The 27,786-nt window shown below is 46.0% G+C and overlaps 1 protein-coding gene across 1 annotated transcript; it reads right to left on the bottom strand.

Annotated features, from left to right (window-relative positions):
• Window positions 1–5,068: 5,068 nt before the first annotated feature.
• LOC121280338 (cytokine-inducible SH2-containing protein-like) lies at window positions 5,069–17,203 on the bottom strand. Its single transcript, XM_041192225.1, has 3 exons — window positions 16,954–17,203; window positions 7,598–7,839; window positions 5,069–5,995 (listed from the first exon to the last, which is right to left on the bottom strand). The coding sequence occupies exons 1-3, from the start codon at window positions 16,971–16,973 to the stop codon at window positions 5,514–5,516; spliced, it is 744 nt and encodes a 247-aa protein (XP_041048159.1). The 5' UTR covers window positions 16,974–17,203; the 3' UTR covers window positions 5,069–5,513.
• Between the last annotated feature and the right edge of the window lie 10,583 nt (window positions 17,204–27,786).

Below are 27,786 nucleotides of genomic sequence, written 5' to 3'. Positions count from 1 at the left end.
TTGTTTTTAAATTTCCCACTGGTCTTTAGTTTATCAATCTGTGAAATATTTCTCCTATTTACTTTTACTCTGAAAGCAAGTTAGAATAGAGACTCAAAATACACTTTTTAAAATCAACTGGAACTCGCTCTCTCTGCTGAGTTGAAGCTGAAGTGTTAGGCCTCCGATCCTGGGCCCCAGTAGCCACCTTTAATCTGAAATCAACTTAGAATAGGTAGTTCAAACTAGCATAAAAGCAAAATACTGCAGATGCTGAAAATTCTGATAAAGAGTCATACAGACTCAAAACGTTAACTGGATTTCTCTCCGCAGATGCTGTCTGACCTGCTGAGTTTTTCCAGCTAAGTTCAAACTAGCAGTTACTTACCAACCAATGAACTTACGGTTTTCCTGTGATGTCACTTTTTGTTTTTTTTTTCATTCGGCAACGGTGACTGAAGAGGACACTCTTCCCAGACTGCTTCACGGCAACAGTGACAGCAGAGGACACTCTTCCCAGACTGCTTCACGGCGACGGTGACTGCAGAGGACACTCTTCCCAGACTGCTTCATGGCAACAGTGACAGCAGAGGACACTCTTCCCAGACTGCTTCACGGCGATGGTGACAGCAGAGGACACTCTTCCCAGACTGCTTCACGGTGACAGTGACTGCAGAGGACACTCTTCCCAGACTGCTTCACAGCGACGGTGACTGCAAAGGACACTCTTCCTGCTCAAGGTCACCCAAAAGCATGGAGGCATTAACACCATGACTGGAAGGATAATTGTGCCGATCGCTCGGCATGGCCCCACCAGGTCCATCAAGGCACAAGCCACTTCAGGTTCAGTGACTTGACAGCAAGGCAAAACGGCGGCGGCAAAGGGAGGAGAAGGGAGCCAACCCAGAGCTGCGATTTCCACTCCCTGCGCAACAACATGCCCCCAACTGCGGAATAATATGTGGATCCAGAATTGGGCTGCTCAGTCATCTGAAGTCTCACCAAGCCACGGATGTCAGCCTCGATTCCGAGGGACCGCCGACAACGATTTGTCTCTCTAATTTCCTCCTTCGCTTCAGCTCTGCCCGTTTCTCACTTGTTACCAATCTGGCCTGTCATACACCCCCTTTCCCTGCTTCATCTTACTCTCCATCTCTTTTGTCATCCAGGGAGATCTGGATTTGGTTTGCTCCCCTTTGAGTGAACATATCTCAGCTGTATCTAAACCGTCTCCTCTTTAAGGGCAGCCCAGTGTTTAATTGCAGTTTTTCCCACTAATCTTTGGTTCCAATTCTACCTGAGGCAGGTCTGCTCTCACCCCACTGAACTTGGTCCTTCCCCAATTTAACTTTTGAACTTTAAGTCAGTCCTTTTCCATCACTAACCTAAACCTTATGAAACAATAATCACTGTCTCCTAAAAGTTCCCTGACTGACACATGATCCACTTGACCCACCACATTTCCCAGAACCAATTCCAGTAATACCTCCTTCCTCGTTGGGCCGGAAGCTTACTGATGTAGAAAATTCTTCTGAACTCACTTCAAAAACTTTTAACTCTTAATCAATTTTCCTTCTATATACTTGCAAATTCTGCCCCGGCCAAAAACAACTTCAGCTCTCTCTCAAAGACAATTAATGCAGAGAATCAACACACAGTCCACCAGCCAGTGACACTTCCTAGAGCTTCACTACTGTGTGGGCCGCCAATCCATTTCCCATTGGCTTTCTAGGGTAAAATTGGAATTGTAGGGAAGGGATGTCCTGTGGCCACAGTGCATAGTGTCCCTGCCTCTGAACCAGAGGCCCCACCCAGGACTTGATGACCACAGAAGGTGTGTTCATAACACAGCCAAGCATGTTGATTATCAACCTGCAAATCACTCCAACACACGCCAATGGCAAGCGTTGAGTTGGGAGAATTTCCTTGTTGGCCTTACCTGTTGTGGAATGGTGCTCCTCAAACTACAGCCTCTGGCTTCAGGCCAGTGACCTGTTCCAGGTAAGCACGTGCTTCACCTGCTCCCCCAAATCTAGACAAGAAAAGTTGTTGTAGGGAGAAAAGCGGTTGCAGGAAGACGATATGGATGATGGGGAAGGTAACGAACAGGCATCCGACACTCTGTATGGTTTGCAACAAGGCACAGTGAGGATCAATCTAAAGAAATAGAGTACAGCACACTATTGAAATTAAGGCCAGTGGCGAGGTCAGTCAGGATGGAGTGGGTCTGCACTCAGCTATTCTAACCTTGTAGATTGAAGGAGGCGACAATTGGGGGAGGTGAGGAACTTGACAGGGAGTGGGAAGAGAGAGGGTGTGTCTTCAGGCACAGAATTTACCAAGATGTTTTTAAGAATTCAGATAGAGGGGAAGGTGATTGTTGACAGCACTTGATTGCAACACAGCCAGCTTGCAGGGAAGTAGAAGGTGTGGGAGAGGATACTTATAATATATTAAAAATTGTAGGGCACAAACTGTGCACCCATACCAGGGGAATGAATTCACATGGAGTGCAGTCTACACAGAATGTCACCAAGTTTAGCTTTTCCTTCCCAACAGCAGTTTTATTTTTAATCAAAGGATCGTTTGAAATGCCAAGCGTCTAATTCTTCGTGTTTGTTTGGCTGCAATCAGGAAGTGAGAGGATTTTTAAAAATTCCTTCCTTCACGGTTTGAAGCAAAGCCAGCATTTATTATTCATTCCCATTACCCTTGCGAAAGCGGTGGCGTGATACCTTCTTGATAACGGAGTGTCTTGCTGGGCCATTTCAGAGGGCAGTTAAGAGTCAACCACCTTGCTGTGGGTCCGGAGTCACATTTCGGCCAGGCTGAGGTGAGGGCAGCAGATTTCCTTCCCAAAAGGACGTTAGTGAAGCCAGAAGTGTTTTGCCAACGATCCAGTTGTTTCATGGGGCTGGCACACCCTCCGCCGGTGTGTTTGAAGGTGGGGTTTGGGCTTGCGAAATGCAGCCTGCCCGCCGCCTTCTCTCCCCCAGTCCGCCTCCTATTTTAGGTGGAGGCCTCAGGCAGCCTGCTCACCCTTGGGCCTATTGAGGGTCTTGAGTGGCCAATTATTGGCCACTTAAGTGCCTCATCCCACCCCCGTCCACTATTTCACCCGCGGCAGGGGAAGGCCTGGGTCAAGCGCCAAGCCTGGCAGCTTTTACTGGGCGAGCTGGTGTTGGGCAAGAATCGAGATTTCATTTGGGGAGGCCCTGTGCCAATGGAGGCACCCTCACCCCTTTAATCCTCCTCCCACCCTCCGGCCTCTCAAACCCAGCACCCCAACTCCCTCACTCCCCTTAGTGGGGCCTACCAGCCAAGCCGCACTGACATCCCACACTTACCTTGAGGCTTCCATTACCTCCTCTTCTTCAGGCACTGGCTGTAGTCTCAGCAGTGGCCACTGCTCAAACCTGTCGCTCCTGGGACCACAGATCTGCCGGCCAATCGGATTAGGTAGATCCCTGACTGACAAGGGGGTCAGAGGTTATCGAGGGCAGGCAGGAATGCGGAGTTGAGGCCGCACTCAGATCAGCCATGATCTTACTGAATGGCAGAGCAGGCTCAAGGGGCCAATTGGTCTACTCCTGCTCCTAGTTCGTATGTTCGTAGGCTTGTACGTTTGGATTGGCCAGCAGCTCTGTAAAGTAGGACTCCACCCCCTTGTCCTTAGCCAATTAATGCCCCACTGAAATAAAATGGCTGTGGAGCAGCCGGCTTTTGAGGGCGGCCTCCCAATTGACTTATTTAGTCAGGGGGTGGGGGTGGGGCTGCAGGGGATAAGACCAGCTGTAAAATCCAGCCCCTGGTCACCATTGCTGAGGCCAGCTTTTTATTCCACATTCACTCAATTAAATTTAAATTTTCCAGTTGCCATGGCAGCTTTTGAACTCACATCTCCAGCTCAGTCATCCAGGCCTCTGGATTACTCGGTCAGTGACGTAACCACGAAGCTACTGCTTCCAGAGTGGGCTGGGGTTGGTAAAGGGACCAACTCTGTTCACCTATGCCTCCAAACCAGAAAAATAACAATAGGGCATGCGCTAGCATCCGAATCAACCTCAGGCTTGGGAGGACAACCCTTCAACAAGAGAGCTACACCCAAATTATTATCCTGCCTGCGGGATTCCCTCAAAAGCAGAAGCTTTCACATGCTGGCCAAACCTGCATTTCCAGAATTGTGCTTTCCATTTCAGTAAATCTTGCAGCGCAGGAGAAGGTCATTCAGCCCTTCATGATTGAGCTAGTTCTTTGGCCAAGCTGCTCAATTAGTCCCACCCCCCAACTCTTTCACCACTGCCCTACTAAAAAGCTATTTGTCCAATTCCCGTACCAAAGTCACCACTGAATCTGCTTCCACCATCCTCACAGGCACTGCATTTCAGACCATAACTCACAGCGTAAAATAATTCTCCTCATCTCCCCTCTAGTTACTTATTTTCACAGGATGTGGGTGTCACTGGCAAGGCCAGCATTTGTTGCCCTTGAACTGAGTGACTCACTCACGCAATTCAGAGGACAGTTAACAGTCAACCACATCGCTGTGGGTCTGGGAGTCACATTTAGGCCAGACCAGGTAAGGACAGTAGATTTCCTTCCCTGAAGGGGCATCAATGACCCAGATGGGTTTTCACAATAATCAATGATGATTTCATGGTCACCATTACTGAGACTAGCTTTCAATTCCCTATTTTATTAATTGAATTTCAATACCACCATAATACCGTGGTGGGATTTGAACCCATGTCCCCTGAGAGCAGTCTGGATTACTAGCCCACCACCATTACCCCCTTAATAGCTCTTATGTTAGTAAGCGACCCCAATCTTTGGACAAACCTTATTTCCTTCTCTCATCCCAGCATCTGTGGACTGTTAAACAGCGAAGCTCTCTTGAAAGCATCCATTCACAAGAATTGGGAGCAGGAGTAGGCCATTCAGCTCCTTGAGCCTGCTCTGCCATTCGATAAGATCATGGCTGATCTGATTGTGGCCTCAGTGCTATGTCCCTCTGTTACAGTGAAGAGCTAGTACAATGGGAACAATTCACACACTTGCTTTTACAATGAATACTCCTTTCATACTGAAATTTTAATGTGATCTATAATACTTTATTAGAAAATATTTTGTACTTTTGGTCTTTTTTTTAAAATATTCAAAGTGCATTCAATAATACAAAGGCTGTAGAGTTGTATTTTTTTTTTGCAGATCTGTGTCATGTTTTGGTTGTTCGGTAAGAAACTTTTCCAGTCTGCTCGTTTAGTTGCATACTTTGTTTACATTTTAGTCTACATTCAAAAAAGTCCACAGAACCTGTTCCAGCACAATGAAGCAACACATCCATTCAGTTGGGCAGAGCACAGCACGCACTTTCAAACACAAACGTGGAGCTTTTACCCTTCTCCATGCCAACATTTTCAGAAGGTCCATTGAGTGACCGTTGCTCAGCCAAGAGAAACACCCACAAAATGGCCTCGGCCTTCTCTCCTATTTACACGCCTCCCTCCCCTGCCCCCCCACAAAACAAAGACATCTCAGAGGAGGAAAGGATATTCTTGTAAATACCCCTGGACACGTTTTGGTAAAGGCAGCTTGTCCACTTGGCGTGTTACCCTGTTAATAGTCAACCGGCATAAGTGCTGAAGTGAGGGGAATGAGTCCTTTCGGTGAAGAGGCTTGATGAGTTTCAGGTGGATGGCAGTGTCCTTGGGGGGCAGCCCCATCGTGTCGGCCGCCTTGTCATATCGGTCCACGATGCAAGAGGTGACGTAATGCTGGATAAGGCTGAGAACTTCGTCGAACGCCAGGATCCTGGGTTTCGCCAAATAGTAAGAGTCCAGGCAGAACTTGCCGTTGCTGTACTCTATGCGGACATTAGTCGGACCCCGGTTTGTCTTCACCGAGAGTGTCAGCAGGTAGCTGGGGTGTGAGCTGTCTCGAATGAGGAAAGTGCCTTCTGGCATCTTGTTGAGTTGTTGCTTAGCTTCGCTGGCTGTGAGGGAGCCCCAGTACCATCCTATCGTTCAAAAAATAAAACGTCTCTTTTAGGCTTTGTTGGGAATTTCAGTCTCCCTATCATTTTACACAACAACCACTTGTATTTATACAGTGCTTTTAATAACAAGAAATGTCCCAAGGGCAAACCCAAAGCAGGAGATATGTGGAGAGGTAGCCAACAGCTTACATCAAATGTACTGCACAGAAATAGGTCATTCAGCCCAGCTGGTCCATGCCGTTCTACACAAGCCTCCTCCCACTTGCCTTCATCTAATCCAATCAGTATACTTTTCTATTCCTTGCTCCCTCATGTACTTATCCAGCTTCCCCTTAAATGCTATTCGTGCCTTGTGGTAGAGAGATCCACATTCTAATCACTCTCTGGTAAAGAAGTTTTCCCTATTTTATATTTCCCTATTAAGGCCACTTTCCCTATAGAAACCCATAAAATTCTAACAGGGCTGGACAGGGTAAATGCAGGAAGGATGTTCCCGATGGTGGGGGAGTCCAGAACCAGGGGTCACAGTCTGAGGATATGGGGTAGACCATTTAGGACTGAGAGGAGGAGAAATTTCTTCATCCAGAGAGTGGTGAGCCTGTGGAATTCGAGAAAGTACCTGAGGCCAAAACATTGTATGTTTTCAAGGAGTTAGATGTAGCTCTTGGGGTGAAAGGGATCAAAGGATATGGGGAGAAAACGGGAGCAGGCTATTGAGTTGGATGATCAGCCATGAGCATATTGAATGGCGGAGCAGGCTCAAAGGGCCGAATGGCCTACTCCTGATCCTAGTTTCTATGTTTCTATTGGATTTATTAGTGGCTATCTTATATTAGTGTCCCCTAGTTCTGGTCTTGCCCTCAAGTGGAAACATCTCCATTTCTAAAGGTTTAATAAAGACCTCTATCAGGTCACTCCTCAGCCTTTCCTTTCCAGAGAACAGAGAGGCCCAATCTGTTCATGTTGGGAAAAGGCAATTTACGATAGTTATTTAGGATGAAATGAATGTACAGGATTGGAAAAGGCCACTTTGGAACATCTGGCCAGAGTACAAAAATTCAAATAAACAATTCAGTACCTATACCTCACAAATGATCTTCTCAGCAAATGCCTACGAACCTCATCTTAAACTGGCCGTGGTTAATCAACTTCTATCACCTCCCACGGCCAGTTAACTCAGCAGCCTCAGTGTGAAGGCTATATCTGATCTGCCTATTCAATTTCCCTTATCTGAGCTTCGCCCCCAAGTGCCCTCATCACCCTGATAGCAGGAAAGCCACTTGTGTAAGGGAACTAGAGAAGCTGGGGCTGTCGCCTTTAGAGCGGAGGAGGTTAAAGAGAGATTTAACAGAGGTATTCAAAATTATGAATTATTTTAACAGAGCAGACATGTAGAAACTGAATTGGCAGAAGGGTCATTAACCAGAGGACACAAGGTAATTGGCAACAGAATCAGAGGGAAGATGAGGAGAATTCTTTTGGCACAACGAATTGCTGTAATCTGAAACCCACTGCCTGAAAGTGCAGTGGAAACAGATTTAATAATAACTTCCAAAAGTGTATTGGATAAATACTTGAAAAGGAGAAAATGTGCAGGACTATGATTGGGGTAGAAGCTCTCACCTGACAGATCCAATTGTCGGAGGGTGGTAGTGATGCATTGCATATCTGCCTCAGGGTCTCTCTTTCCAGCAGCTTCCTGGCTTTGCTGATGTATTGGCACGAGTGAAGAATTCTTCTCCTGAAAAGTCATAAGGGACACGTTCCTCACGGCCCGGTTTTCCCGTGTTTCTGAGAACACGATTGTATCAGCTGTTGTTCGTGCCAGAGGGATGTTTCCTGTTCCTTGCTGCCTCGGTAAAGGTCTAGGCAATGGGAGGAAAGAGGAAGGTTCCTCTTTAATATTGGGAGCCACATAACCATAACATACCTTACTTAACACTACGCAATATTGACATGAGCTGCATTGTGATGGCAGCGAAATATGTTTTACCAACCCTGCCTCCACCAGCAGCAAAGCACCTGTCTCCGAACCTCACGGCTTTGAGTCATCGGCTTCTCTGTCACTTCAGCTTACTTGCTATGATCTGACAAAGCCAACTAGGCAGAGCGGCATTTTGTAATGGGACCCATCAGGAAGGAGATGGGTGGGCGAAAAAGACGGGAGAGGAAAGAATTTTCCCCGAGCGTCCAGCTACCTCATCTCAGATCATCTGAGGCACAGGGGTTGATGTGAGAAACTGAAGAAGCAAACCATCCCATTTCTCAATGATACCAAGGCTAAATGTGTTAAATTATGAGGACACGTTTAGGCTAGGTTTGTACTTCCTTGAGCACAGAAGTTTAAGCTAATTAGGGTGTTTAAGATCAAAAAAAGGACTTGACAGGATACATAGAGGGAAGCGGGGGGTTCCAGTTAACTCAGTTGGCTGGCTGGTTAGCATGTGACTCAGAAAAATATCACCAGTGTCAGGTTCATTTGCTGCTCCGACTGGGGTGGATTTGGGGCCTGCCTCTTTACCCTGCCCTGTCATAAAATCACAGCACCAGCTGGGATTCAGCAAGCCTGGAATAAACAAGGATGCTACCTGGAAAACACAGTAGAGGATGATTCCCCTTGGAGATACAAGCATAGTTTTAGAATTCTTCTGCGAGTATCTCACCAAAGCTTGTCCACCATCTACAGACACAAGTCAGGGGTGTGATGGAATATTCCCTGCTTGCCCGGATGAGTGCAGCTCCAACAACACTCAAGAAGCTCAAAACCATCCAGGGCAAAGCACCCTTCTTGATTGACACCCCATCCACCATCTTAACCATCACTCCCTCCACCACCGACACACAATGGCAGCAGTGTGTACCACATACAAGATGCACTGCAGGAACTCACCAAGGCTCCTTAGGCAGCACCTTCCAAACCCGCAACCTCTATCACCTTGAAGGACAAGGGCAGCAGACACATGGGAACACCACCACCTGCAAGTTCCCCTCCAAACCACCAACTATCCTGACTTGGAAATACATCACCAAAATCCTGGAACTCCCTCCCTAACAGCACTGTGGGTGTACCAACACCACATGGACTGCAGTGGTTCAAGAAGGTGGCTCACCACCACCTTCTCAAGGGCAATTGGAGATAGCAACAAATGCTGGCCCAGCCAGTGATGCCCAAATCCCATGTAAGAATTTTTAAAAGATCTCTCCTAAAACTTGTCAGCTCTAAGGAGAACCACCCCAGCCTCTCCAGTCTCTCCACATAACTGAATTCCATCTTCCCTGGCATCATACTAATAAATCTCTTCTGCCCACGCTCCAAGGCCTTGACATCCTTCCTCAAGGATGGTGCCCAGAATTGGACACAGTCCTCTGGATAGGGCCCAAAATATGATTTATAAAAATCGCGTACTAATAGCATTTCATGCATCAATTGGCTCTTCCCCAACTCAAATAAAGGAACTGTTGCTTTGCCAGACAAAAATCAAGATATTTCTTAAACTTAATTTGTGACATTCATGTGATCGATCAAAAAGCCAACATTTCTCAAATGGGTACATAACATATTCAACCAACCCTGGTGTCAGTGTGGCCTAGTTGGTAGCACTTCTCAGTCAGAAGGTGGTGAGCATAAAACCCAAGCTGACAGATCGGTGCAGAATGGAGGGAGTGCTACACTGTCGGAGATACTGTCTTTCAGCTATGTCATTGAACCAAGTCCCATCGATCCTCTTAGGTGGGCATAAAAGATCCCATGGGCCAGAATTTCAGAGATTTATCAATCAACTAGCATAGCTAAAGCAGATGATCTGGTCATTATCTCACTGCTATTTGAGGGAGCTTGCTGTGTGCAAATTGGCAGCTGTGTTTCCTACTTTACAACAGCGATTGCACTTCAAGAGCACTTCATTGACTGTGTCCTGAGCTTATTTCTTTCTGATGGAACTGACTGGGGTAAGGGGCGGGGAAGCGAGCAAGTGACAATCATTAAGGATATGAGTTCACATTCTGAGTTCCACAATTTATTTTTATTCTTTCATGGGATGCGGGCATCGCCGGCTAGCTAACCTTTACCGCAGGACAGCGTGACTTTAATAAGGCGCAATAAACATGGGGAAGAGGATGTTTGTTGAAACGCAAAGAGCAATTTCCTTTTCATCGTTCCGTCAATTCTGAAAAGGACAAAATCTGTCAAAGTACTTCCTTATCTGAAGCAAAACTAACCAAACCAGCAGAATTACAGGAAGAAAGAATAACCATGTCATGTGCTTTACCAGCAAAAACAAGTGAAGCTGTGACAGCGAGTAGGGATGAATACTTCCATCTTAGTACACATAGGGCTTCAAGATTGCAGCAGGACACTCCAAACAAACTCATGGTGTAGACTTTGGCCAGCTGCCCTCCAGCCATACATCACATGGCTGGCCAGGAATCTCCCTCGACCTTACAGTCTGCTGCAATGTTGAAAGGATTTACAAGTTGATACTTAACTGGTTTGCCCATGTTATGAATGCGCCTTCCTTACCCACTAAGGCCTGGAGTGGGTCTTGAACCTGGAGCTCCTGGGTTAGAGATAGGGACGTCACCACTGCACCACAAGACCTCCTCCACAACCTACTACTAACGCATTAAACCACCAAGAAGCCAGAACCATGACCCAGGTTTTCCATTGGCATGAATCTGTTCAAAATAAATGGATTACCAGCAGCAATGAAACATCATTAACTGGAAAATCTGAGTTCATGTTGCTGAACAAGGGGACTAGATGTAAAATGAGTCATCGAACAAGTGGATGGATTCCAGAAATTATTCCAACCTTTAACTGGTTAAGCAACATTTTGATTCTAAAATTCTCATCCACATTTTCAAATCTCTCCTTGTTTCTCCCTATCTCTAATCTCCCCCAGCCCTACAACTCTCTGAGCTCCTCTAATTCTAACCTCTTGTCCATCCCTGATTTTAATCGCTTCACCATTGGCAGCCTTGCCTTCAGCTGCCGAGGCTCTAGGCTCTGGAATTGCCTCCCTAAATGTCTCCCATTCTCTAACTCTCTTTCCCCCTTTAAGGTGCTCCTTAAATCCTACCTCTCTGACCAATCTGTTGGTAATAACTTAATAACTCCTTATGTGGCTCAGTGTCAACTTTTGCCTTGTTACGCTCCTGTGAAGTGCCTTGGAATGTTTTATTACATTAATATAGCAACTTTAATGGAAGTTACTGTTAACATGCATTATTAACCTCAAAGCAGACTAATTAGACTGAAGCAGTAAATAACCCTTGACAAATCTCAGTGCTCAAATCAATTTTTTATTTCTACAATAACGTTGTATCCCTCTTTTCCAAAAGACCATTCCATGAGACAACGTGCACTGACAAGAATGCCTGAGATTCAATGTGTCAGAGTCAGTGCCATTAGAATGACTAAGAGGAGGAACCAAAACTCAGGATAAGGTTTCAGGTTTCTGAGTCCATTAATATTATTGTGCTCACAAAGCTTGCACTCACTTCTGACCAGGTCACAAAACATGGTTGGGCTTGGCTTTGATTTCTTAATCTTGCCGCCAGTTGAGCAACCCATTGACGCTGGCAACTTGAAAAATAGCCAATTAGATGAGACACTTGAGAGATGTGGTTGGTGTGAATCCAGGTTCAGTCCCCTTAGTGCATACATGGCCAGGGAAGGTGCGAGTTTGTTGGCGATAGGGTGAAGGGGAGAATTACTGTACAAGGAGAAGACTATGGGACTGTTTGGATGGGCTGAGTGGCCTTATCCTTCATGCAACATCGTCAATTACTGGGGCAGAATTTTTGGTTTAGTTTTTCACTTGCTTCCTGTCACGTTCAAGAAACCTGCTTTGAATTCATATCTGCGGATGGTTTCATGTTCAGCCATTTGGAGGGGAAACATACAGGGGATTTCAGCCAATTCGAAACACCCAAGCTTGTTTGGCTTGTCATATTGTTGGAATGTTCAATGCCAATGAATCCAAGCATCACATTCAAACCCATGTGAGTAGTAGTGGTCTTTATCAGCCGTATCTTCTTAGAGGCATTCAAATCTGTTCTGAAAGGTTTTAAAGGAGTGATTGGCAGCTTCAGGATTGGTAAACAGGCTCATTTCCAAGAGCACTGTGGATCAACATACTGCCTTTGGCTGCTATTAAAGCTCATGTGGAAAAATAAAACTTGTTTATTTTTAAATCTTGCCTTATTTCAATTCACAAGGTCATTGGATCGTACAATTTTTATCTAAATAAGCCTCCGATTGTGGTTCTCTGATGCATGGAGTGAAACCGAGACCTGATCTTCTATTTACATACTAGGCATTAATATTGAACACTGAGTGTGAGGGAGAGTTCTGCTGCTGCAGCGCGCCAAGAGGTAGCACAGCAACACAGGGCAATGGCTCCCAGAGACACGACACACAGCACATATAGCATGATGTCATCCATGACTCAGTGGGTAGTCCTCTCACCTCTGAGCCAGAATGTCATGGGTTCATAATCCTCCTCCCGAGACTTGTGCCCAATATCTAGGATGATCTGACTAGGCAGGACTGAGGGAGAGCTGCACAGTCAGAGGTACTGTTTTTCAGATGAGACATTAAACTAAGGCCCCAAACGGCCTCTCAGATGGACTCAAATCATCCAGCAGTACTATATCAGAGTTCACCCCAGTGCCCTGGACAATATTTATCCCTCAGCCAAGATCACTAAAGTAGAATATCTGGTCATTTAGCTCAGTACGCTTTGTGGGAGTTTGCTGTGCGCAAATTGGCTGCCACACTTCCTGCATTACAACAGTGACTTGACCTGAAAAGTACAGCGGTGACTGTAGAGATCATTGGGATGTCCTGGGACCATAAATGCTTTCTATATTCCTTTTGAAAAGCTTCCAAAGCCTGCACCTTAATTTCTTACACCTCTGAGTAATACAAAACTTGAATATTGCTGAAAATAGAGACATGTTGTTGAAGTTTTTCCACTTGCACTCATAAGGACAAATGCAAGAATGCCAAATTTCAAACACTCGGCATTTTTGCGTTTGTCCTGATGAGTGCAAGTTGAAAATCCTTGACAACGTGATTCTCTTTCTAGCAATATTTACAACTCTCTTCCCTCTCAATTTGCACACTATTCTATCTTTTTTTAAGACCGCCTTCCCCTTCCTCCAAACCTCTGCTCCCCCCTCCCCTCCCCGCCCCCCGCCATAGGACCATTCAGTATTTCCCAGATAGGTGCGCAACCAAGTCACCTTCCATTGGTGTGAGAGCAGCTTAGCGATGACAAGTCTCTTGATTTTTATCTTGGCCCTTGTGAGGAAGCATCTAGCTTTTGGGTTATGTCTTCCCTAGCAGCCTAGCCATGAGTGAGTGCCTGTGGAGTCTGACAGATGCAAAAGCCAGTACAGTAATCAACTCCTGCTCTCCAATTTTAACCATGTTACATAAATAACATTAGGGTAAGATTACGCTGGTGTATAGTTGCTCCACTATACTTATGGGCCCTTGTAGTGAGCACCTTCCAACACAGATTTAGTTAACATTGTTGGCACCAATAGTCTTTCCTATGCACTACAAGGAATAGGTTAGTATTTTGGTAAGGCAATTTCTCCACCAAGCGAGACACTGTGATAACTGGAGGGGAGCACTGAATTACAAGAATTTGTGCCAAACTCCTTATCTTCATTGCATTCCAATGGGAACCAATCTTTTTTTAAAACTATAAATTTTTTTAACCCTAAATGGTGGTTGTGAATTATATTCCCTTTATTTCCCCTTAACTCCAGAAACTTTGGTGGTATGGAGAGGAAGTGGGAGAGAGGTGGAAAGAAAGACTTGCATTTCCAGAGCACCCTTCATGACCTCATGTTGTTCCAAAGCACTTTGTAACCAATGAATTACTTTCTGAAATGAGGTCACTGTTGCAATGTAGGAAACACGGCAACCAATTAGCACACAGCAAGATCCAACAAACAGCGATGAGGTCATGACCAGGTAAGGCAGATGGGGAAGTCGAGGGAGGTGATTATGAGGCAATAAGGGAGAAGACAGCGAGAGTTTTTTTTTCATACTACAAAAGCATGCTGGAAATCTGAAATTAAAACAAGGAGAGAGCCAGCAAGCAGCATTGTGGAGAGAGAGAAATCGAGTTAGCTTTCATCAGAACTGGACTAAATTAAAGATATGACAGGTTTAAAGCAAGCACAGAGGCAGGGAGTGAGGGAAAAGAACCAAAGGGATGTTGTGTGATAGGGTGGAAGGGAGGAGAGTTTAAATGACAAAAAATATGATGGTGTATGGTAAAAGCAGGTGGTAAGTAAAGAAACAAAAACAGAGTTCTAAAAACCTGAAATGTTAACTCTGTTTTTCTCTCCCCAGATGCTAACGGACCTACTGAGTATTTCCGGTACTTTCTGTTTATATTTTTCCTTGACCTCCACTCACTTCCTCCAAATAAAAGGTATCCGCCAGGATTTAAGCTATTTCTGTCTTTTTTGGGGGTCATGGGGAACGTTACTTGTTCCGGGTCCTACACATGTCCCCCGCAAACCCCCCCCCCCCCCCCCCCCCCCCAACCCCCCAACCTCCTTTTCCACTACATTGATGATTGGTTCGGTGCCAATTCCTTCTCTGGCCCTGACCTTGAAAATTTCACTTTCCAGCCTTCCGGACTTAACATTGAGTTCAACAACTTCAGATCATGAACTCTCTCCTCCATCCCCACCCCCTTTCCGATCCCCCCCTTTTTCCAATAATTTATATTTTTTTAAATATATTTTTCTTCTCCCAACCATTTCCATTATTTTTAAATGCATTTCTGTCCATAGTTTTATCTCTACCTTTTAGCCTATTTTGATCCCTTCCCCCCACCCCACCCCCACAAGGGCTATCTGTACCTTGCTGGTCCTGCTTTCCACCCTTCATGTCACCATTAACACGTCCTTTAGCCAGTATCACCACCGTCAACACCCCTTTGTCCTTTTGTCTATGACATCTTTAGCAAATCTCTTCTTTGCCTCCACCTATCACTGACCCCCTATCCAGCTCTACCTGCCACCCCCCCCCCCCCCCGCCCCCTTCAACCAGCTTATATTTCACCTTATTTCTATTTCTCCTTAGTTCTGGTGAAGAGTCACACGGACTCGAAACGTTAACTGTTTCCTCTCTGCAGATGCTGCCAGACCCCGCTGAGTTTTTTTCCCAGCTATCTTTGTTTTTGTTACAGCGACGTAAGGCCTTCACCTGGAAGATGGATCATTTTCTGCCTCTTTCGTCTCAACTTAGACCAAAAAAAATACCAATTTATTTTAGTGATAACCCATGATATACAGAAGGCAGGTTAGATTATCTCACTCATCGGCTCTCACTCATTATCCACACAAGTGGAGACAAGTGAAAGGCCATTCCTTAACTCTGACAAAGGGCTCCTGACATTTTCATTCCAACTGGCGGAAGGGCTTACACAGGTTATAGGGGCAGGAAACTCCCGCTTTGCATTCACTCGTCCAAGGTTTCTTGTGCCCTGCTCTCTGCTGGCTCATGACTTATTTCCCTGAAGGGTTTCGGGTTCAAAAGACAACGTGAGGAGATCAGACAAAGTTTCAGAGGGAGGTGTGGAGCAGGAGGGGGAGGACAGGATCTGCAAACATCCCTTTCACGCGGTCCTGACGGCTTGTTTTTCGGCTAATCCGGTACGGGACCGATGGTGGGTGAGGCTGGGTGACAGTAACCCAGACAATGGGAAGCGAGCCACAGTCTCCAGCACATAAGCCAAATGGCTAATTCACTTGGTGCCCTTTCTGCGAACAGTTAGAAGCTCGGGGGTGGCCAACGTGGGAAAAGACATCCCAGAGCCCGAAATAAAAACCACAACCGTGTTCCTAAAGTCCGAAACCAGCTACTTGAACCACGTTTGAATTGGTTCGACGTGGGTCAAGTCTGCTGCTGTCTGCTCCGCCTCTACAACCGTTGGCTTTGTTTCGCTGGTAGGACGAGAACGAAGACAGATTTAAAATGGGCTCATTTGAATTCTCACTTTGAACTTCAACTTAAGTTTGGAACTTTTTTATTTCCCCCCGCCCCAAAGGCTGGGTTTTGTCGACCGTGTTGTCCCTCCCCACCACGGCTCGATTCACAGCTGAACCTCCTCAGAATGAATACAGATTGTTTTACATGTGAACATAAGTATACAGTTCTCACTGGCGCTGAAACTCCCTCATCCAGAGGTCTCTTCTCCTGCAGTAACTCAAGAGTCAAACACAGCATAAACCCACCCCCCCCCCACAATCGCTCATAAAACCGTATACAAAAACATTAAGGCTTCAACCTGTAAACCAAACTCCCCCCCCCACCCCCTCCAACAAACCGTATACACAAACATTAAGGCTTCAACCTGTAAACCAACCCACCCCCCCCCTCCAACAAACCGTATACACAAACATTAAGGCTTCAACCTGTAAACCAACCCACCCCCCCCCCCTCCAACAAACCGTATACACAAACATTAAGGCTTCAACCTGTAAACCAAACCCCCCCCCCCCCCCAACAAACCGTATACACAAACATTAAGGCTTCAACCTGTAAACCAACCCACCCACCCCCCCTCCAACAAACCGTATACACAAACATTAAGGCTTCAACCTGTAAACCAACCCACCCACCCCCCCTCCAACAAACCGTATACACAAACATTAAGGCTTCAACCTGTAAACCAACCCACCCCCCCCTCCAACAAACCGTATACACAAACATTAAGGCTTCAACCTGTAAACCAACCCACCCCCCCCCCCCTCCAACAAACCGTATACACAAACATTAAGGCTTCAACCTGTAAACCAACCCACCCCCACCCCCCCTCCCCCCCAAAAAAAAAACAGGATTCTGTTTATTCAGGATACAACTTCAATCGTGACCAAGAGGCGGAATTAAATGGGTCGAATCCCTGGTCGACTGGGTTTAGTAAGCAAGTGGATTTCATACTCACCCCTGTAAACAGAGCAGCATGTCAGTCAACGTGCGTGAACCTCAAAATAACTGGCTGGAGAGATCTTGGGTAAAAAGCAGGTGACGGGCACTTTTCAAGTCTATCCGCTGGGCTGGGGGTGGGGGTGAGGGTGGGGGGGTCGGATGGGATTTTCCAGTGCGTTTCGATTGTCTTCAGTTTACCCAAGTTCAAACTTTCTCTATCAACTTCCCACACAACTAGTTTCGATCTTACGATTTAAAGTGGGTTTGTGGAGGAGGGGAAGGGGGGGGGGGTGCAGGAGTGGGGGGGGGGGGGGGTAGAGAGAGAGAGGGCGGGGTGGTAGAGAGAGAGAGAGTGGTTAGACAGAAAGAGAGAGAAGGGGGGGTTAGACAGAGAGAGAGAAGGGGGATTATAGACTGAGAGAGAGAAGGGGGGTTAGACAGAGAGAGAGAGAGAAGGGGGGTTAGACAGAGAGAGAGGGAGGTGGGGGGTTAGATAGAGAGAGAAGGGGGGTTAGACAGAGAGAGAGGGAGGTGGGGGGTAGAGAGACAGGGGGGGTTAGACAGAGAGAGAGAAGGGGGTTAGACAGAGAGAGGGGGGTTAGACAGAGAGAGAGAAGGGGGTTAGACAGAGAGGAGAGGTTAGACAGAGAGGGGGGGTAGAGAGAGAGGGGGTAGAGAGAGAGAGAGGAGTAGATAGAAAGAGAGAGGGGTGGGGGTTAGACAGAGAGAGAGAGGGGGTGGAGAGAGAGAGGGGGTAGAGAGAGAGAGAGACAGGGATGGAAAGTCCGAGTATGTTTTATGTTTAAAGGTAAATAAACAATTAAGCAACAAGGACACAACACACACATACACAAAATAAACTTTTTAGTTGAATTTATCTTGACCCCTCCCCCCTCCACCCCCCCCACACACATACACCCCCCCCAAAAAAAAACCTCTCAAGATTTACGAAGCCACAACAGTTTTATAAAGATCCCAAATCCGAGATGCAGCGAGCGCCCAGGCGCCAAGCAAACTGACCGCGGAGCAGCGAGAGCTGCAGAAGATATAGAGAGTAGGAAGCAGATGCCCCAGTAATATTCATTCCAAGAATGGGAATTCCCAGAATTGTGACACGCTAGCAACTTTGAACACGGACAACAAACAAACAAACAAACAAAAAAGAATGGGGGGGGGGGTGGGGGGGTGGTGGGGGGTGGGACTGGGTGTGTGCAACCAGTCTATGAGCAGCTCGCTTGTTACCTGGTGACTGGGTCTGTGTCCTTTGGGGCTTGTGTGTGTGTGGCGCGTTATCTCCTCTGTTTTAATTCATCACAACCCCTGCTTTAGATTTTACTGCCATCCACGCCCCAATTCTGGCTGGGCTCGGGGCCAAGAATGTGTCACAAGTCACTGCGGAAATGCCTTTGATATATTTCCAGGAACTTTCCAAGAATATCGCCTGCATGTGTCATGCAAGAGGAATAAGAGAGAGAGAGAGAGAGAGAAAAAGAGGGGGGACCAATCAGTGAGCTTTAAAACCAGCATTTTTGTTCCTGGTTACACTGGGCTGTGTCACACAAAAGCCAACAAAAGTGCCCCAAACAAACAAAACATGACTGATTAAATCAAGTGGTTTCCGTCTTTAATTTCTTCCTGTTTCTGGAAAGAGGGGGAGGCTTTTTTGGTTTCGGCCCGAGTTCCTCCTGTCTATTGACACCAGCCGGTCGGGCCAATGGGCTGGTTAGGGTCTCCAGCAGAAGAAAGAGGTTTGAATTTATATTAGCGCCTTTCACAGCCACCAGAACTCCAGTGCTCTACAGCCAGTGAAATATTGTCTAAGTGCAGTCACTGTGGAAGTGTAGAAAACAGGACAGCCGATTTACACACAGCAACGTCCCATAAGCAGCAATGTGACAATAATGTCCAGGGTTCCAAATAAGATTCACACGGATGCAATACTCTGAACTCTTGTTTCTCTCTCCACAGATGCTGCCAAGCCTGCTGAGTTTTTCCAGCGTTTTGTTTTTATTGCAGGTTTCCAGGTCAGAGGATAGGAATAGTGCGACGAGTAACTCATCTCCTGTCCACCATCTACAAGGCACAAGTCAGGAGTGTGATGGAATACTCCCCACTTGCCTGGATGAGTGCAGCTCCCACAACACTCAAGAAGCTTAACGCCGTCCAGGACAAAGCAGCCCACTTGATTGGCACCCTATCCACAAACAATCACTCCCTCCACCACCGACACACAGTAGCAACAGTGTGTACCATCTGTAAGATGCACATGGCTCCTTAGACAGTACCTTCCAAACCCACAACCACTGCCACCTAAAAGGACAAGGGCAGCAGATAGATGGGAACACCACCACCTGGAAGTTCCCCTCCAAGCCACTCACCATCCTGAGTTGGAAATGTATCACCGTTCCTTCACTGTCGCTGGGTCAAAATCCTGGAACTCCCTCCTTAACAGCACTGTGGGTGTACCTACACCACATGGACTGCAGCGGTTCAAGAAGGCAGCTCACCACCATCTTCTCAAGGGCAACTAGGGATGGGCAATAAATGATGGCCCAGCCAGCAAAGCCCACACCCTGAGAATTAATTTTTTTAAAATGTTGCTTTTATTTTACTGACCAGGTCATTTGTTTTAGCAATGTGTATTGCCAGGACACTGGAGAGAACTTCCCATGTCCTCTTTGATACGGTGCCAAGGCACTTTTTATATTCAGCTAATGGGGCCCTCAGTTTAACATCTCATCTGAAAGTCAGCACCTCCAACAGTGCAGCACTCCTTCAATGTTGCAGTGGAGCATGACCCATGACTTTTGAGCTCAAGGCCTGGAGTGGGACTTGAAGCCAGAACCTTGTGACTCAGATTCTGCTACAAACTGAGCCACAGCTGATATTTACAGCAACCTGACTCCATCTACAAAGCCTCTGTTTGTGGAGTAAATCCAGGGTCTATTTAAACAGAGTCTCTGCGAATTGCAACAAACAGAACTCGTGACCAAAACCGTAGCAAGTCTGTCAAGAAAAGCGGGATGATCTCTCCAGCAAAATGCAGTGAGTGAGGGACAGTTTATGATCATTAATCGTTCCATCGTTAGCAGTGGTGTCTTTATCTGCTGAAACTCTGATTCTGGAATTCTCCCCCTGAACCTCACTGCCTCTCTACTTCTCTTTTCCCCCTTTAAGATGCTCCCAAAAACCTACCTCTTTGACCAAGCTTTTGGCCACCTGCGCTAATACTGTTTTATGAGGCATGTTGTCAACTTTTGCCCTGTAACACTCCTGTGAAGCATCTTAGGATGCTTTGTGACATTAAAGGTGCTATAAAAATACAAATTATTGTTGTTGTTACATATACTAATTACCGGGGGAGGGGGGGGTGGGTGGAATCAATCACAGTCACATATGGCTTTATGGTCTCCAGGTATGATTATTCCAACAGTTCCATTCTGGTTGGGAATAGCAGTGTCACTAATATGCAGCTCTTTTCATATCAAGACCACACCAGAAAACTAGCAGGGCCTGCTGTTCTATGATAGTAACATACACATAAAAAATAGATGACTTAGAAACAAAGGGAAAGCCAGTTCGATTTTAATCATCAGTGGATTCTCACCAGCTAGTTACAGATTTTTAATTTAAAAAGCTGGGGGAGAAAATAAATTATAAATAGATTTCCATCAGACCAACGAAGCCAACACTTGCCCTCTCAGTGGGAGCTCTCTTGCCTCTGGACTAGTCGTTTGTGAGGTCAAGCCCCACTTGAGGGACTTGAGCACATAATCCAGGCTGACGCTCCCGGTGGAGCATTGAGGGAGTACTGCACTGTCAGCAGTGCAGTCTTTCAGATGAGATGTTAAACCCAAGGCTGCACCTGCCCTCTCAGGTAGGAAATAAGGGTTCCTTAAAACTATTTTGAATAAAAGATTTCCAGCATCCGCAGTTTTTTTGTTTTTATATTTGAATAAAAGATCAGTGAGTTCTCCCTGATGCCCTGGCCAATACCTATCCCTGAACTAAAGTCACTAATGAACAGATTAGCTCTCCATTTAACACATTGTTGTTCCTGGGAGCTTGCTATGTGCAAATTGGGTGCCACACCTCCTACAATAGAACACTGACACACTTTAAAGTACTTAATTCACTCGGGAAGCCCTGAGGTTGTGAACAGTGCTGTATAACTGCTAGTCTTTCTTTCCCTATGAACAGGGAACCTGTTGGGCTATTTGACGTCTTTGTTCTGTTCTATGGACTCAGATCAAAATAGTCCTAACTCAGTTGCTCTTCTAATTTGTATTCAGATGGGCTCTTCTTCTGGTGTCATTTAACAGGAGCCAGTGATAAATCGTGGGCAATAACTTGATCCACCTGAACGCTAATAGCTTGAGCCATACCTTAGGAATGAAAATCAGCAGATCATCGCCTACCAAAGGTTGTCTCAATAATCACTGCCACGAATGCATCAAACCTATTCACGGACACACTCTAGCTCCCACTATGCCCAATCCTTGTCCTTTCACAGAGACATCGCCTATCCTCCAACCCTCCCAGTACATGCTGGTACCTCCCCACAACACCTCCCACCCACACCCAACCTCATCAACTAAACCTGGCCATTTTCCCCCTTCCATCCCCCGCTCAACTCAGCCTGGCACTCCTCTCTCCAATGCCCCACAATTTAAAATATCCTCCTCTACTTTCCTCCTAGCTATGCGACCCACCTCCACCCCAGTCCATACAGACACTGGTCTCTCCCTAGCCTCTCAATTCAGCCTGGCACTCAGGGAAGTTTTTAGAAACAGTAATTGCTTGAGGTTTTAAAACCCCATCCTTGTTTTCAAATCCTCTCACCACTCCCAATCTCTGTATCTACCTCCAGCCCTGCAATCCTCTGACCTCTCTGCTCTCCTTCAATTCTGATCTCCTGAGCATTCCCAATTTTAATTATTCCACAATTGATGGCCGTGTCTTCAAATGCCTAGGCCTTAAGCTCTGGAATTTCCCCCTCTAAACTCAAAGCCTCTCTCTCCTCCTTTAAGACGCTCCCTAAAACCTACCTTTCTGACCAAGCTTTTCGTCACCCCACCTAAAGTGCCTTTGAATTTCTTACAACATTAACCAGGGCTGTGTAAATACACCTCCGCGCTATTGTTGAGATTTACACTACATGGTTTGTGAAAGAGGTGGTGGTTGATGGAACTTCTAGGCTCATGGCCTCCATCCAACCCTTCATGAAAGTTTCAATAGTCAACTGGCATTTCACTGAAGGTAAAGAGCATTTCATAGTCAATGTCAGATTAATAAGGAGGCAGAGTCAATGAGTCTACAATTAACTCCATCAATAACTCAGAAGGGGCATGGAGGGTTTCCTTGTACAAATCAAATGATATGTGATTAACAAGAAATACAGGCAATGTGTCGAGTCAGAAGGTCTCTGGATCAAATCTGTGCTGAGGCATCAGATCATAACACTAACAAGAGCTAGAGAGGCAGAACTTGCTTCATAATTGTTCGACCAGCACAGAAACAAAATGTCAGCAATGATTCCTAAAAATACAGACGCACAGGATGCTGGAAACCTGATTCTAGATGAGAAAATGCTGGAAACATGTGTGGGGAGATGGTGATGGTGTAGTGCTAATATCATTGGAATAGCAACATAGATGCCGAGCTCCGGGGATCATGGATTCAAATCCTACCACAGCAGCTCAATTTTATTCAATTAATAAAATCTGGAACTGAAAGCTAGTCTCATCGATTGTAGTAAAAACCCATCCGCTTCACTAATGTCCTTTCGAGAAGGAAATCTGAAACCCTTTCCCAGTCTGCCCTACATTGTGACACCAGATCCACAGCAATGTGGTTGACTCTTAACTGCTGAGGAAGTCACTCAGTTCAGGGGAAGTTAGGTCTGGTCAATGAATGCTGACTTTGCCAGCGGTGCCCACATTATGTGAAAAATAATTTTTTTTTTAAAACTCAGCAGGCCACACAAGGATCTGTTAAGCGGGAAAACAAACTTAATTTTTCAGGTCAATGACTTTTCACCAGAACTCATCTGGTTGTTATTCAGCCTGGGTGAATGTTGCACGACAATGGTGTTGGGTTTGCGCATGACTCCCTCCAATATTCGAGTGCGATCTTTATCATGGCACATTAAAACAAGGCCCACTCTGTCCTCTCAGATAGCCATTGAAGATTCCACAAGCAGTATTCCAAAAAAAAAGCAGGGGAGTTCTTCCCGGTGTTCTACCAATGTTTATCCCTCAAACCAGCGTCGCCAAAGCAGATGATCTGGTCATTATCATATTGCTGTCTGTGGGGGCTTGCTGTGTGCACATTGGCGGTTGAATTTTCTACATTAGAACAGTGAATACACTTCAAAATATACTTCACTAGCTGTAGAGCACTCTGAAGTCGTGAAAGGCCCTATAAAAAAATGCAAGAGTTGTCTTTCCTTTATTGCAGCTCCCACGCCATAATTTTGCAAAGAAAAACACTTATTTAACTTAAACAAAAATAAAAATACCTGGAAAATCTCAGCAGGTCTGGCAGCATCCGCAGGGAGGAACAGAGTTCACGTTTCGAATCCGTATGACTCTTCACCAGAACTTATTCAGGTCCTCTGCATTGGATAGAAAGTGAAGACTATTGCCATCTTGTGGTAAAGCTGAATAGCTGCGCCTCCAACGATTGACAAACGACAACAAAGCTACTATATACGCAGGATTTTATTTCAAATCAGATGGTTGGATAATACCTAGGTTCTTGGTGGCTTTTGGCAGCGTCAGAATTCCCAAACTTAGCTTCAAATGCAACAATTAAAATAAACATGGACAAAAGAATTGAACTCCCGAGGTGAGGTGAGAGTGACCGCCCTTGATGTCAAGGCAACATTGGACCGAGTGTGGCATCAAGGAGCCCCAGCAAAACTGGAGTCAATGGGAATCAGGGGGAAAACTCCCCACTGGTTGGAGTCATACCTAGCACAAAGAAAGGTGGTTGCGGTTGTTGGAATTCAGTCATTTCAGTCCCAGGACATCACTGCAGGAGTTCCTCAGGGTAGTGTCCTCGGCCCAACCATCTTCAGCTGCTTCATCAATGACCTTCCCTTCATCATAAGGTCAGGAGTGGGGGTAGTTGCTGATAATTGCACAAAATTCGGCACCATTCGTGACTCCTCAGATACTGAAGCAGTCCATGTCCAAATGCAGCAAGACCTGGACAATATCCAGGCTTGGACTGAAGTGACAACTTACATTTGTGCCACACAAGTGCCAGGCAACGACCATCTCCAACAAGAGAGAATCTAACCATTGTCCCTTGACATTCAATGGCATTACCACTGCTGAATCCCCCATTATCAGCATCTTGGGGGTTACCATTGACCAGGAATTGAACTGGACTAGCCATAAAAATATTGTGGCTACAAGAGCAGGTCAGAGACTAGGAATCCTGCAGCGAGTAACTCACCTCCTGACTCCCCAAAGCCTGTCCACGGGTCAGGAGTTGTCCCCATTTGCCTGAGTGCAGCTCCAACAACACTAAAGAGGCTTGGCACTATCCAGGACAAAGCAGCCCAATTGATTGGCACCCCATCCACCACCCTCCCTTCAACATCCACTCCCTCCACCACCAACGCACAGTAGAAGCAATGTGTACCATCAACAAGATGCACAGCAGCGACTCACCAAGGCTCCTTCGGCAGCACTTTCCAAATCCATGACCTCTCCCATCAAGAAGGTCAAGGCCAGCCGATGCATGGGAGCACCATCCCCTGCAAGATCCCCTCCAAGCCACTCGTCATCCTGACTTGGAAATATGTCACCGTTCCTTCACTGTCGCTGGGTTAAATTCCTGGAACTTCCTCCCTAACCATGTGAGTATACCTACACCACATGGACTGCAGCAGTTCAAGGAGGCAGCTCACCAACACCTTCGCAAGGGCAATTAGGGATGGGCAATAAAATATGAACATACGAGTTAGGAGCAGGAGGAGGCCACTTGGTCCCTAAAGCCTGCTCTGCCATTCAATAAGATCATGGCTGATCTGAATGTAACCTCAACCCCACATTCCTGCCTACCCACGATAACCTTTCACCTCTTGTTAATCAAGAATCTATGTAGCTCTACCTTAAAAATATTCAAAGGCTCTGCTTCATGGCACATTAAGATGCACTGCACCTTTTGAGGAAGAGAGTTCCAAAGGATCACAACCCGCAGAGGAAAAATTTCTCCTCATCTCTGTCTTAAGTGAGCAACCCCTTATTTTTAAACAGTGCCCCCTAGTTCTACATTCCATCACAAGAGGAAACATCCTTTCCAAATCCACTTTGTCAAGATTCCTCATGATCTTAAAGATTTCAATCAAATTACCTCTTATAATTATAAATTCCAGTGGATACAAGCTAACGTTTCCTCATAAAACAACCCACCCATTCCTGGTATTAGTTGAGTAAACATTCTCTGAACTGCTCCTTACGCATTTACATCCTTCCTTAAATAAGGAGACCAGTGCTGCACACAGAATCAGAATCACACAGAATCACAGTGCAGAAAAGGCCCTTCGGACCATCGAGTCCGCACTGACACGTGAGAAACACCTGACCGACCTACTTAATCCCATTTACCAGCACTTGGCCCATAGCCTTGAATGTTGTGATGTGCCAAGTGCTCATCCAGGTACTTTTTAAAGGATGTGAGGCAACCCGCCTCCACAACCCTCCCAGGCAGCACATTCCAGACCGTCACCACCCTCTGGGTAAAAAAGTTTTTCCTCACATCCCCCCTAAACCTCCTGCCCCTCACCTTGAATTTATGCCCCCTTGTGACTGGCCCTTCAACTAAGGGGAACAGCTGCTCCCTATCCACCCTGTCCATGCCCCTCATAATCTTGTACACCTCGATCAGGTCACCCCTCAGTCTTCTCTGCTCCAACGAAAATAACCCAAGTCTATCCAACCTCTCTTCATAACTTAAATGTTTCATCCCAGGCAACACCTGCCCCTTTACTTCCCCTCTCCTCACCATCCAAGGGCCCAAACACTCCTTTCAAGTGAAGCAGCATTTCACTTGCACTTCCCTCAATTTAGTCTACTGCATTCGCTGCTCCCAATACCGTTTCCTCTACATTGGAGAGACCAAACGCAGACTGGGTGACCGCTTTGCAGAACACCTTCGGTCTGTCCGCAAGCATGACCCAGACCTCCCTGTCGCTTGCCATTTCAATACTGCACCCTGCTCTCATGACCACATGTCCGTCCTTGGCCTACTGCAATGTTCCAGTGAAGCTCAACGCAAACTGGAGGAACAGCACCTCATCTTCCGACTAGGCACTTCACAGACTTCTGGACTGAATATTGAGTTCAACAATTTTAGATCATGAACTCTCTCCTCCATCCCCACCCCCTTTCCGATCCCCCCTTTTTCCAATAATTTATATAGATTTTTCTTTTCCCACCTATTTCCATTATTTTTAAATGTAATTCCATCCATTGTTTTATCTCTAACTTTTAGCATATTTCGATCCCTTCCCCCCACCCCACCCCCAATAGGGCTATCTGTCACTTGCTCGTTTTGCTTTCTACCCTTAATGTCACCTATTAGCACATTTCTTAGATAATATCACCACCTGCAACACCTCTTTGTCCTTTTGTCTATGACATCTTTTGGCTATCTCCACCTATCACTGGCCCTTTATCCAACCCCCCTTAAACCAGCTTATATTTCACCTCTTTTCTATTTTTCCTTAGTTCTGTTGAAGAGTCATACAGACTTGAAACATTAACTGTGTTCCTCTTCACAGATGCTGTCAGACTGCTCAGTTTTTCCAGGTATTTTTATTTTTGTTTTGGATTTCCAGTATCCGCTTTTTTTTGCTTTTAACATCCTGGTGAATCTCCTCTGCACCCCCTCCAGTGCAATCACATCCTTCCTATAATGTGGTGACCAGAACTGCACACAGTACTCCAGCTGTGGCCTCACCAAGGTTCTATACAACTCCAACATGACCTCCCTACTTTTGTAATCTATGCCTCGATTGATAAAGGCAAGCGTCCCATATGCCTTTTTCACCACCCCACAAACATGCCCCTTTGCCTTCAGAGATCTATGGACACACACGCCAAGGTCCCTTTGTTCCTCAGAACTTCCTAGTGCCATGCCATTCATTAAATACTTCCTTGTCAAATTACTCCTTCCAAAGTGTATCACCTCACACTTTTCAGGGTTAAATTCCATCTGCCACTTTTCTGCCCAATTGACCATCCCGTCTATATCTTCCTGTAGCCCAAGACACTCAACCACACTGTTAACCACCCAGCCAATCTTTGTGTCATCTGCAAACTTACTAATCCTATCCCCCACATAGTCATTTATGTTGTTTATCTAAATGACAAATAATAGGGGACCGAGCACAGATCCCTGTGGTACACCACTGGACACTGGCTTCCAGTCACTAAAGCATCCTTCTGTCATCACCCTCTGCCTCCTACAACTAAGCCAATTTTGAATCCACCTTATCAAATTACCCTGTATCCCATGTGCCTTTGCCTTCTTTATAAGTCTCCCGTGTGGGACCTTGTCAAAGGCTTTGCTGAAATCCATATAAACTACATCAACCACACTACCCTCATCTACACACCTGGTCACCTCCTCAAACAATTCAATCAAATTTGTTAGGCATGACCTCCCTCTGACAAAGCCATGCTGACTATCCCTGATCAAACCTTGCCTCTCCAAGTGGAGATAGATACACAATACTCCAGATATGGTCTCACCACTGCCCTGTTCAACTGAAGCATAACCTCCATACTTTTGTGATCAATTCCCCTCACAATAAATGATGACATTCTATTAG

This window comes from Carcharodon carcharias, chromosome 7 (genome assembly GCF_017639515.1).
Source record: "Carcharodon carcharias isolate sCarCar2 chromosome 7, sCarCar2.pri, whole genome shotgun sequence".
Lineage (NCBI taxonomy): Eukaryota > Metazoa > Chordata > Chondrichthyes > Lamniformes > Lamnidae > Carcharodon > Carcharodon carcharias.
This window is presented reverse-complemented; position numbering and strand designations above follow the sequence as displayed.